We start from the raw sequence: 13,125 nt of genomic DNA, 5'->3' as shown, positions 1-13,125 counted from the left end.
TCGTTGCTGTGTGCAGTTTATGACATTTTTGCCCTGACAATGTTGAGTTTATAGAAAATGGGGTATGTAAGGGGGGTATGAAATTACATTAAACTAATATATCCAAAAAAATAATGTTAATGTATTATTCATCATTTATCCTTATTGATTTAAAAAAAAAATGAACAGTTGATGATATATTAATCTTATATATATCTTTACACTGATAGTACATAATTGGTAAATTTTGTTTATTTATTTGGATGTTGTACCATTTTAAATATAATATTACTTTTTTATTATTTCTACATGGCTTTAATACATTTGTATATATATAAAAGTGTTACTATTATGATTTGAATAAGTGGAGAACTGGGTGATAGTAGAATTTTTATTATTTTATTCAATTTTAAATATATTTTAGAAAAATGTATACAGTGAAGACAGTTTTTAAAGTTTTATCTTTGCCACGTTGAATCTAACAAATATTTAAATAAGAATAGTGAAGACAGTTTGCATTCAACTTTTTCTTTCTCCCACGTATTTTCCGCTGATGCATTTCCAACAAACTTCCCTCACTTTCTTTCTATGACACTAATAGTTAGATTTAGGGAAAAGAATTGACACGAGTAGCAATATTGTGGGCATTTCAAGGACTACTAATAATCAAATTGTGGAAAAAGAATTGACATAAAGTGGTGAGTGTATTTGAGATCGGTTCTTACAGTGCATTAAGAATTTCTTAACAGAGATTTGAGTTATTTTAGTATGGGGACGACGTGATTGATAGTTTGTTTGCACATTTTGAACAATGCCACAAAATGTCTTAAAGAGAGCGATTTTGTCGTGACTCAATCACTAAGTATTATTTCATGTCATTTAGAATTGTTGCAAGCTATTGTAACAACAATATTAAGACGTTTCTACTGCAATGACATTCATAGATAATATTATTGGACCGAACAATTATGACATCAACAAATCATTTCAGTTTGATAGGACAAATTTCAAATGGTGACAATATTAGATGGAATTTTTCCTCATTATGAGAAAAGTTGCACAAGTTATGAAAATCGATGTCCAAGTGTTGCCGGAAAAAGGTGAAAAAGAATAAACTAGCTATTGATATAGCTCTCTAGAATGAAAATGATTACTTTTGTAAGAATTTCATTCTGAACGGGTTGTGAGATAATATCTATGATTACTACAGTTCATAAAAGTTTGCCAAATTAATTTGGTATGCACTTGAAAAAATATGATACTCAAAAAGTTGGAACCAAAATGTATGTTGTTAGCCGCTATCTCAAGTTCAGATGACTGATGATAAATCAGTAGAATCTCAGTCCAATGAGATACAGATAATTGCTCATGAAATCATTTATGATGGTATTCCCCTAGAGAGTTAAACTCACATAGCCTATAAATATGTATTCATTGAGTATGATATAAATAGCAAGGCATACATGTTTTATGACCTTAACGCAAAAATGATCTTTGAGTTTAACAATGTTGACTTCAATGAATAAAACACACCTAAAAGGAGGTTGAATAGGTATCGCGATTACCAATTACCGCTTTTCGCACTGAATCCTTATTCTGGAAAAAGCTCCAGGTAATCGATTAACACCCTGTCTTAATCGATTAACTCACAGAAAACAACAAGTTGCAGAATGGCTATTGCACAACCACTCACCGATATTAAAAATAGATAACGTACATATATTTGAACAGAATTAAACTTGATATAGCAAATTTACAGTATCCACAATATCAGCTAAAAATAGGCAATAATACAACTTGAAACGTAAAGAGATTAGGGATACAAAATATTTGCAACAAGGAATTTTATCCCGGTTCGTTTGCGGGTCCATTTGCAAACTACATCCAGACATCCCCTTCTGATCTCGGGAGATTTTCTTCACTAATATTGAAACGAATTTATTGTTACATGCAAACTTCCAATACAAACACTTAGACGCTCCCTTCTTGAATCCAATAACCCACTTTCATGGTTTGACTATCCTTATCGCCTAAGAAAACCTTTCTTATGATCTAGCCCCAACCAAGAAAACGTTCTAAACTCAAGACCTCTAAGTCTTGGTGAAGACTCACTGAATCTCTTAGATGGTAAGATACCAAGAGACGACTTCCCTTATTACAACACAAAAACAGTACAAAAACAAAGTATTATAAAACACAATGTAGCTCAAAATATTACAATTGAAACTCAACTAAAAACTCTATACAAAACTCACAAGTTAACATGAATATGTATGAGTTCATTAATATGCAGAAACATAGAATTTCTATCCTAAAATTATTCTAAAGAAATGCAAGAATCATGCAAGAAAAGATAGCAAAGTTTAACACATTAACCACATGCAATTAAATAACAATTAAACCCTAAGCATAATACTAACTCTCACTATCTCACAATGCATTTCACTCTACCTATATGACACAGTTAAGCATGAAAAATATGCAATAACAATTCTAAAAATGAATGATATGATGTACGATGCTTGACCTAAAAACATAGTTTATATAGAAAACCTTTCTGAGACCAGTTAATCGATTAAGTGCCCTTTTAATTGATTAACGAACTGTTGAGCATAATTGTTTTCAGGTTTTCAGTTATCTATTAAAACCGAATGTTCGTTAATCAATTAACACATTCCTTAATCGATTAACTGACATATTTTTCAGCTAGATGATTAAATGATAAACTACTTATATGTTATGCTCATGAACTATACATGTTTTACCAATATATTATGCCTAAGATGCATAGGTAACATGTATGGTTAATGCATGAACATATAATAATCTAGATGTTATGTCTCATGTAAATGAATTAATTGTTTTTAAGGCTTGTGAGAATTGCATCTAGGTTTACCTAACCTAGACTCAATATCTAAGGCACACATCTAAGACTCTAAAAATGACTATTTTAAGGAACTTAGTCTAGATATGAAACCCTTGAGTCCACAACATGTTGATTTGTTGAGTTATCTTTAAGCTTTCACTAAATCATTGTCTTCATTAAAACATAGACAATCTAATAGTGTTATACTTTGCACTTTCATAGTCTACTTGCACATTTTGGACAGTGCCACGAAAAGTTTTAAAGAAAACGACCTGATCGTGACTCAATCAGTAAATATTATTTCCTGTCATTTAGAATTATTGCAAGCTTATGTAACAATATATATTCTTAGATTTAGTATAAAATAAAAGATAAGCCTTACTTCAATGAATTTATCCATTACATATAAAATAATTTAAATAAAAAGGCAATCTTATCCGAACTGGGAATATCCATAGGTATGTGAGGCTAACTCTCTCAGCGAGTATTTTTTTCCATCCACAAGACTCAAACCCGAGATCTTGCTAAAGGAAAATCAAACATATACCACTTGAATCAACATCCGTTAGTGAATGAGGTACCAAATTAAATAGGTTTAAAAGTATCGGGCGAGGTAAATAATAGTTTTTAATATTAATTTGATCTGGTGGAAAACTTCTAGAATCACTTTGATTCATTAATGAGATCTCAAATTTAATATATAGATAGTTGATAGTAAAATAGAATTTATTTGGTGGGGTTTACAATTCAAGAATTAAGAATGTAACAAAAGGAAGTTAAAGCTTTTTAGAATTACTCTTCTTCAAGAATGTTTTAAAATTGTTATTATGTAGTTCACCCCCAAGGTTTTCACTCATGATCCACCAATATATCAAAGTTTTAGGAATTATCAAAATTGTATCACGATTACACTTATGATTTTATTAACCATAAATACCCACAATTATCCAAAACATCAAAGTATAATCAATATGTTAAGGTTTTGAGAGTTACTCAGATGGTATCACGAAAATAACCAAAATTGTACCGAGAGTTTATAATGCTGGAGCCACCGTAGCTGTTATTGGAGGAGCTTATGCTCTTGTGTTTGCTTTTGGTGATCTCACCAGGAAGGAAATCTTCCACTAGATTGAGATTTTCACTTCAACTTTCATTCATTACTTGCATGCATATATAGAATATATGAAAAAAATTATTTAACAAATTGCATATGATGTAAATAGGCAAGTGTTCTCTAAATTGTTGGACTTCAAATATTCTAATTACAAGATGAGGGTAGAGAATTTCAACTTTAGACAAAAGATTAATATTTTAACTTATGGTGTAAAACTTCATTTTGACAATGATACTTTTGATATTGTTGCATGTATGATGCTTTACTAGTTACAAATATTCAATTGTGCAGTTGTACTGGATGAGCAATGTGCCAAGAGTCCCTTCCCAAGTTAGTGGATGATAACATATATGTTCCATAGCAGTGGCATCTTTCACTTTCAAGCATTAGCTCCATGAGAATATTGGTCTACTGTTGCTGAAGTGAAACACCTTTTTTCAAATTTTCCCTGCCAGTTCTTAAGTCATTACAGGAAACATGAAATTTTGCTGTAATTTGTATTAGAGTGAAAAGAGATTTATTGTAGAAAATTTAGTTTTCAAATGTTGTAGTATAAACTTTTTTTTGAAGATAACTTAGAATATTTTTGATGAAATGGTTTGCCTTATTGATAAAGAAAGACTTAGAGCTCAATGCTTTGTCAAAGAACATGATTTATGATCGAACATTATGATGTCATTCGATCCATGTAGTTGACCCCACCAAACGGGATAAAGACTTGGTTGTTGTTGTTATAGTTTACAATATTGATGAATATTTCTTTGTGATGATATAACATGATAAATAAAGTATATGATCTTTAGCAAAATGAAATAGATCTGATTCCCAACGGCCAAACCATCCTTTCATTTTGAATATTTAGGATGGTTTCACCTTCTAACCATGGGCTAAAGCAACAAAAAAGCTAATTAGTTCAATGTTTCATGCACTATGATAACAAAATTGCTACAATCTTCCAACTCTAAAAAAATCACTTTTTAATGAATAATGAATTGTTGGGAAGTAAAGTGTTGTCTCCCTTTCTTCTTGGGAGCGACAATCATACACCCGAAAGGGATTAGTGTCTTACCCACAGGGTGAGGGGATACTCTTGGTTATACAAAAAAAAGTATTGTTTCCTTTTTTGGTGAAAAATGTGAAGAAAGGTAAAAGAATATGTTCTCCAACCACATGGACTCACCTGTTTTGAAGCCCTTCAATTGCCTTTTTCCACTGCCATGCTCTTTGCTTTGCATCCTCAAAGGACATTACCTTTTTAGGCTGCATCATGACATTACGACAAAATGTGAAGGAAATTTCAACAATAAAAAATAGAATTAAGATGTAAAATTAATATGAAAAGAGGGAACCAACATTACAAATTAAGGGAAATCATACCGTAGCTCTTAGCAAGGGTGTCAAAATAAAGAAATTAGGTAAACCCTACTCGACTCGAATCATAAACTTGATTGTAAACTCGCAAGTCACAACAGTTTACATTACATACTTTAGAAATACCATTTAAAAAATATACTTGGTCACCAAACATAGTTAACTAGCACATTCATTAGTGACATAAAGAGATGTTATATATGAATTCACTCATTTTTTGTATCCTAAGGTCGTAAACCCGTAGGAGTTTAAGAACTAACTCAAGACAGTCAAGAGTTGGACAACCATGGACCTTAGGTCATGTTATTTCAATCATTAAGAAATAAAAATGGGTAGATCAGTCCATGAGGCTCCCACTTAGTGAGGTTTGGGGAGTGTAGATGTATGCAACTTTACCCCACAAGTGGAGAGGCTATTTTAGGATCTGAATCGTGACCTCATGATCACTAAACAACAATTCAAACTCACCATCTTTCAAGTATTAAGAAATACATACGAAAAATTTGATTGACATCATATTATGGTCATTTGATAAAATAGCAAATCGGATACACGCCTATATTATGTTCTATATAAAAACTAATAGCAAACTACATTCAATGAGACTAAACCAAATTCCAGCTCTGCATATCTTGGAATAACATTAAGCTACAAGCTATACTTCTACACGATTTTGATGTTTCAACTATTAGCATGAACACCTTGGACTACAATTTTAAGCCCTCATACTGATCTTTATATTTATAAATAACACTAATTGTATAACAAGATCTTATAAAGAAGAGACAGCTTACTGTGCAAATCTTGAAATGTGAGGGACTAGTCACTTGGATGCTTAAATCATTTGAATTGTCAGACCATATTATATCTCCCTTCCCAGTTAGCTTTGACGGATCCACATAGAATAACTTCGGTTTGTTGGTAAGGAGGAGCTGCACCTTCTTGCTTGTTAGTTTCCGAAATTTCTTCACTGTAGAGATCATAAGAATAGATTCCCCAGGATCCAAAAATTGTTGCCTGTCAAATGGACATAATGTTTTAGTTGAAATTTGACAAGCCAGGCAAAGAAGAGTTTTTCAAGGTAAACAGTGCACAGGAGCATTTTTAATTTTAAATTCTTTCTAATAATTTATTTTTAGTTTTAACTCACATTAGCTCTCTGCATGTGGATAGGACTGAATTTTTATAAATCTTTAAAAAGTGGGATTGATGGTAAAATGATGCAATCTGATTAAATACTAATAGGGAGACATCATAAGGGAATATAGATGGACATGTATGTATTAAAATAATTTGACGAATGAGATATTCTGACCCCGTCTAGTAGGACTAAGGTTTGGTTGTTGTTGTTGATAGATGAGTTCTATTGTTATGATTATTATTTGGATAAAATAAGGATATAGTTTTATGAACCCCAAAAAACATATCATATTCCGTTTGATGCTGAAAGCTTTGAAAGCATGAAAACCAAGTGAAATAATTAAGATGCAAAGGATAGTGCTTCAAGCAATCTCCTTTGGACACATTCTGAACATTCTTTTATTTGAGAAATATGTTAACATTTGAGTCTTTTAATGTGACATGAACAACAGAGCGCTAATAGTCTCTAACGGTTGAAACATCACACATGAATTTCTTGTCACTGAAATATGATTGGATGCAAAAACACACAAACAAACAGGAAGGCTTGTGCATACCATTTTGAATCAAATGAATCAATTGAAGCTAGCCTGGTTATGTGCCCAGTCTCCTCAGAAGATGATGTAGCACCATCAGGTTGTCTAGCATAACTGTCCCCTGTGTGAGAGGGATTCCACGATGACTCCTGACCATCATCACGCTCTGGTGAAGGAGTCTAAAAGTAAAAATTAGATGACAGTTAGAAATGTCATGTTCATCAATAAACAAAGAAGAAATGAAGATCCATCTCCTCATTCTCGATAAATAACATTCGAAGAGCAAAGAAATAGTAGTCAAACCCCCGGCTCCAGAGCAAGTTTTGGCGGAGTTTGTGCCCTTAAGTTATTCCAGTCAATCCCCTTGAAAAATGGATGCCGTTTCAAAGCATCATAACCACCAGATCCTGCACCTAGTCTTCTGCTGGGGTCAGAATCCTGCATCTCATAATTGCATAGCAATTTAGAATTATAACTTCACAAGTTAATAACCCATAAAATTGCAATTTTAAAGCATGTTAAAAACAAATTGTGACATGCTAACATGTACATTCAAGGATGAATTATACTACAACGAATTTTATGTGTTTATTAATTTAAAGAGTATCAATGGTTGCAAAAATAGGAAGTGTATACTTTGTTAAAAGTGTAAATATGTAGAAAACTTCGGAGACAACATAAGGGATGCTAGGATTTCTGCATGTACAGGAATAAAATACTAACCAATAGCCGGTCGATGAGGTCTCTTGCTTCGTCAGAAAGGTAATCTGGAAATCGAATTTCCCTTGCTATAATTCTTTGGAAAATAAGCCATTCACTTGCATCTTTAAAAGGGGATGTTCCAGAAAGCATTTGAAACAATGTGCATCCAAGTGCCCAGAGGTCATTTCTGTGGTAACATATCAAAGGAAGTAAACAAGAATGGTTTTTAACTGGGGAGCTAGCATGGAACAAAAGCAATAAAAAAACTTTGCATGACAAACTTTTGACGTCTTAGCCGTCAAGAATAATCCATGATTTAGGAAGGAAAAAAATGAATTAAGGTAAAACAATCGACATACATGGAAAGCATGCATAAGAAACAATATTATCAAAACAACATAAAACTCATCTATGATAATGCAGTCCCTACCCAAAAGTTGCTGGAGAAGAATTAAGAACCTCTGGAGGGACATAAGCAGCGGTTCCCACAAATGTGCAGGCTTTATCATCTAGGAACAAAAAGAAAAGAATAAAAACAATATATATGAATAATTGTGAACATAACAGAGAGCTTCCTCATTGCTACTGTTTTACCTGATGCTGCATTTGGAAGGACAGTGATTTGGCTATCCTGCATAGGCTTCACACTCCCAAAATCGGCTATTTTGATATGTCCTTCAGCTGTAAGTAATAAGTTCTCTGGCTGCATTTAAGAATTTTAATATTCACAGATGACCATATATGACAAAGGTGCAGTATAACCATGCTGCAGAACTACCTTTATATCCCGATGTATTAATCCCAAATGATGTATGTATTCAAGAGCATCCACAACTTCAGCTGCATAGAATCGTGCCTCAGCTTCTGTTAGACGACTTTTCTGCACATAAGAAATCAGAAAGCTGGCTAGTAGATATCATGCAGTAACCAGCATAAAGATACTATCCTACATGTTAACAACTATAAATTCCAAACAATATTAAAAATAAAAATATTTCTCTAAAGTGGCCATTGTTGGTGTCCCACCCATTTGGATGCAAACCTTAATTACTTTGAATGACTCAAAGAGGACAGTCCTAAAACAATGCGATAAAGTTTGTTATTATATTGTTTAAAAAACAATAACATAAATTTGTGTCAACGGATTTTGGGGCAGGATTTACAAGGATGAAGACAAATACACACTCTACAGAGTCCTCAATTTTAGTCAAATATTTACACTTTTATAGAAGATTGAAGATACCAAACTGAACAAGGATTGGAGATTAAAAAACGAATGATAGAAGATTGAAATCAAATTCGAATTATTTCTGCAAAGAGAGAATCAAGTGCCATGGGACAAAACTTGGGTCCTGATGGGCTAATACACTGTCAGCACATGCTAATTTAATTTACCCTTCATTTATAGGCTAATTTACCTCATTTGTTGTTCTATAGTCACTGATGGGCTAAGACATTGTCTTAGTCTTACCCAGGTTTTGAAGGGTAAATTAGTATGACGATACTAATATATAAACTCAAATTAGAGTAAGACTATTTGACCCTTCAAAACCTGGGTAAGACTAAGACAATGTCTTAGCCCATCAAGACCCAGGTTTTATTGTTCTATAGTAAGACCAAGACATGACGTAAGGGAAAAATCTGGGTCCTGATGGGCTAAGACACTGTCAGCACATGCTAAAGAACAATTTTCGAAGGAAATTAGTTGCACTCGAATATATATGGATCACATGCCTTGAAGTTTTATGTTAGCTTACCCTGGTTATTTGATCAAAAAGTTCTCCACCTTCACATGATTCAAGTGCCATGTCTTCTCCAACATAATAGGAATAGAAGAAAGAGATACAAATGTCAAATAAGATAGAGCATTTTGGAAAACAATGAGAGTGAAAAGAAAACTCATAAGAAACCACACCAAAAAGGAGTAAGCCATAGGATAAGCAATTATATAGGAAAATACACCCAGGAACATACTTACACAGAGAAAACGTGTCTTGAAATGTGAAATATAGCTGCACAATTCCAGGATGATCCAATTGATCAAGCACTATGCGTTCCAACTTCACATAAGCAGTTTTATTCTCTTTAGTAATAAATTTTTTGTCCATAATCTTCAAAGCATACACTGCTCCTGTGTCCTTTTTCTTTGCCCTCACTACCTGAAAATATAAGAAAGATATTGATTGATAATTAGGTAGAAAGTAAATCCACTCAAACTCTGAAACAACTGACCAGCACATTACTGAAAGAAAATTGTGTTGAAAACTTGAAATAGTATAAATTATAAAACTACAAGGAATATTTCCTTCAAACATCAGGATTGTTGTGCACATGCAGCCAAAATTGTTCGACAAAGAAGGAGAACAAATCATACATCGAGCATGACAGCAGACAGGGGGATTACAAGAAGAAAAGCTAGAGAAACAGAGGCAAAAGAGATAGTCAGATCTACCTACAAGTTATGACACTTTCCTTTGACAGTGAAAAAATTGGAAACCCTATATTCTGTGCAGATTATATAGCCAAACTCTAGAGATCAAGTGTCCCAAAGAGTTGAAACAATAAGACAATTTTTACTCAGAAAACTAGAACTGTTGATGCAATTTAGAAATTGCAACAGTAAGCCAAAAGAAGCCAACAGAAAAGGGTAAAAAAATTGTTGAGAAGTAGAAGCATAGAAAAGTGTTTATAAAAAAAGACGTATTTTTTCAGTAAGATGAAACATCCAATGCAGTTTAAATAAGTGTGGGCTTAAGGCAAGCACGTGCGGGACGAAATTCCTCAAAAGTAAGAAAAACAGAACCTTTTATGTGAAAGATTCATTGTTTCGGTTCACCTCATTTTCTAAGGCCTACAACTGCTTTTCTTCCAGTTCTGCAACTTATTTAATAATTACTTCAAAAGTAATCTTGAGGCTTCATTTATTATGTTAATCAAGAAACAATCCAGAGTTGTTTATTTTATGTTTTCCCCCCAGTAGACAGGATGAGAAGGGACGGAGGCGCATGCAGTCTTAATAACAGTTTTTTAAGCAATTGTCGATGTCACAGCATAGTTATGAGACCTTCTTTATGACGAGTCTGGTACGTGGTACGCCGAATTTGGTATACGGTACATATAGTAAATGGGAGAATTATGTAACTATGTGTCAAAATATAAAGAAGAATGTTCCTTAAAAATCACAATGTCCCCTCCCCAAAAAAGGTATCATATGGTCTTTCATACAACAATATAAAGAAACAAGGTGACAATATTTCCAAATGATGTCTACTTCACAACACTCATATTCACACATCAAAAATTATCAAGCTGGTAACCATCAATGAAGAAATCTGAATAGATTACATGTCTTATATAACAAAACTAAAATGCCAACATCATCAATATGATTCATGCTTACATCAAATTCAAAGCATTGAATAATAAAACAGATAAAAATAAAGAGCAAATCAACTGCAACCAAAATAACAATTACATGTATGATATCAAACCTTAGAATAAGAGCCAACACCATAGATCTTGCCCAATTCAAAGTCCTGAATAGAGTAATTCTCCTGAGGAGCTCTAAAAGCAAAGCTCTTTGATCTCTGTATATTCCCACCACCACCACCATTGGAAGATGAATCCCCCTGAATCTTCAACTTGGAATCAAAATCCTTCTCCATCTCCAACATTTCTCAACAACAAAAAAACCAAACTTTGGCACCACTTTCTCTCTCTAGAGAATAGAGGTTGGTAGGGTCAAAAAGAGATGAAACCCAGGATACCCTTTTGGCTGAAAAGGAAAAGGGTAAAGGGAATTATGTGATTACAATGTGAAAGTAATAAACTTTATGGTATGGGTGATTGAATTGGGGAGGAAGAAGAGGATAAAAGGTGGTACATCACATGGAGAAAGAATGATGGTGATGATGGATTGGAGTGAATCATTCTTACATGTTTTTTTTTTGTTCTCTCTCTCTGTTTGTGGCTATTATGCTAAATCAGGAATTGAAAAACAGCTTTCATAGGGAGGGGTATTGTGTTGCATAAATAATAATAGAAAAAAACAATGGGGAAATGTATAGATTAACAGGAATAAGTTTTATATATTATCAAATTATCATTTCATTCATGTTATTATATAAAATGAATGATAATTGTTATATTTGTCTATAAATTTTCACAGACAATATTTTATAATAATGCTAAAAAGTACAAGCTTTTGAGCTATTTCATGATTTTTTGTGTTACCCTCTTGTTTAATGTTTGGAAATCGATAAGAATAGTTTAGAGTATATAGCAGACTATATGATTGGTCAGAAAAAATATATTTAAGTTTAAATTTAATTATTAAATATTTTTTTGACCAATCATAAATCTAAAGTCTATAGTACATGGAGTGACACAAAGTGTGGAACAGCAGATGTGTTATCCGACAACAATGGGTGAACATATTCTTTGAGTGAACATCTGTTGTCCCATAAAAGTGTGTCACTTCATGTGCCATTATTTATGATTGGTCAGAAACTTCATCATTACTTTTTTAACTTAAATGCATTTTTTACAACCAATCACAAGTAGTGTCACATGAAGTGGTACAACAGATATGCTCCCATCTTCTCTCCTTAAACATTTATGTATTATTATTTTTAATTAATAAAAAATATTTAATTATTAAATTTTTAATTTAAATATATTTTTCAATTATAATAATAAACAATTGTATATAAAATAATGTATTATAGAAACACTAGATGTGCTCCCATAAGAATGGGACACTAACTTTAATTTCAGCTGAACGGTTCAATGACTTCAATCCAGCACTGAATTGGATGCTTCCAACGGTATTACTGAATATTGGATTAGATAGTGCAATAGTATAAGAGAAAAATATGTATGTACTGATAGTATATGAGTTTTATACATTGTCATTTTATTATCACCATTGATTTTTAATTATTGTTGACTTTTCAGAAAAGGTAATACAAATAAATAGTGGATAACAAAATGCATGTGTATAAATCTTTACACTGTCAGTGTATTGTTCCTATTCCAAACTAAAAGTTTTCATTTAATTTTATAAGTCAAGTTGCCGTAAATTCACTTTCAATTTCAATCGCTTAAAGTTAATCATGTTTATATTCGTTAAATATTTTTATTAATGCCACTTTTGATATAAAGCACATTTAGTAAAAAATATCAGAGTACTATAACCAAAAAAAACATAATAGTACTTTGTGGCTAACAGCAAAGTTTTCAATTCATACACATATAAGACCGGGATAACTATATATTTATATCTAGCAATGGGTACTTGAATCATCCAGTACCTGCAAATAATATCCCTAATGAATCGTGTTTGGGTCTATATTTTTAGATTGGCTAGTAATTGAGACTCGAGATTTTAAGACCCGTTATTAGATGAATCTGATTCC

At 32.5% G+C, this 13,125-nt stretch overlaps 1 protein-coding gene across 5 annotated transcripts; it reads right to left on the bottom strand.

Annotated features, from left to right (window-relative positions):
• Positions 4,108–11,714, bottom strand: LOC109346077 (3-phosphoinositide-dependent protein kinase 2-like). 5 transcript variants are annotated; one of them, XM_019585444.1, is made up of 12 exons: positions 11,200–11,714; positions 9,687–9,867; positions 9,466–9,518; positions 8,487–8,588; positions 8,303–8,411; positions 8,139–8,217; positions 7,730–7,895; positions 7,310–7,444; positions 7,028–7,185; positions 6,125–6,347; positions 5,140–5,219; positions 4,108–4,416 (listed from the first exon to the last, which is right to left on the bottom strand). In XM_019585444.1, exons 1-12 carry the CDS (start codon positions 11,380–11,382, stop codon positions 4,368–4,370), a joined length of 1,518 nt encoding a protein of 505 aa, XP_019440989.1. In that variant the 5' UTR covers positions 11,383–11,714; the 3' UTR covers positions 4,108–4,367. The 5 variants fall into 5 exon arrangements, 4 of the variants coding, with proteins under 4 accessions (XP_019440989.1, XP_019440990.1, XP_019440988.1 ...); XM_019585445.1 differs by having other exon boundaries at positions 4,108–4,407; positions 11,200–11,713; XM_019585443.1 differs by having other exon boundaries at positions 4,108–4,390; positions 11,200–11,713.

Source organism: Lupinus angustifolius, chromosome LG04 (genome assembly GCF_001865875.1).
Source record: "Lupinus angustifolius cultivar Tanjil chromosome LG04, LupAngTanjil_v1.0, whole genome shotgun sequence".
Classification (NCBI taxonomy): domain Eukaryota; kingdom Viridiplantae; phylum Streptophyta; class Magnoliopsida; order Fabales; family Fabaceae; genus Lupinus; species Lupinus angustifolius.
The sequence above is the reverse complement of the archived record's forward strand: the minus strand, read 5'-3'. Positions and strand labels throughout refer to the sequence as shown.

Coding starts and splice junctions, on each gene's coding strand:
- LOC109346077 (XM_019585443.1), bottom strand. CDS start 11,382: ATGTTGGAGATGGAGAAGGATTTTGATTCCAAGTTGAAGATTCAGGGG. Junction 8,589..9,465: donor TTTTTGATCAAATAACCAGG/GTAAGCTAACAT, acceptor TCTTATGTGCAG/AAAAGTCGTCTAACAGAAGC. Junction 6,348..7,027: donor GATTCATTTGATTCAAAATG/GTATGCACAAGC, acceptor TCCATTTGACAG/GCAACAATTTTTGGATCCTG.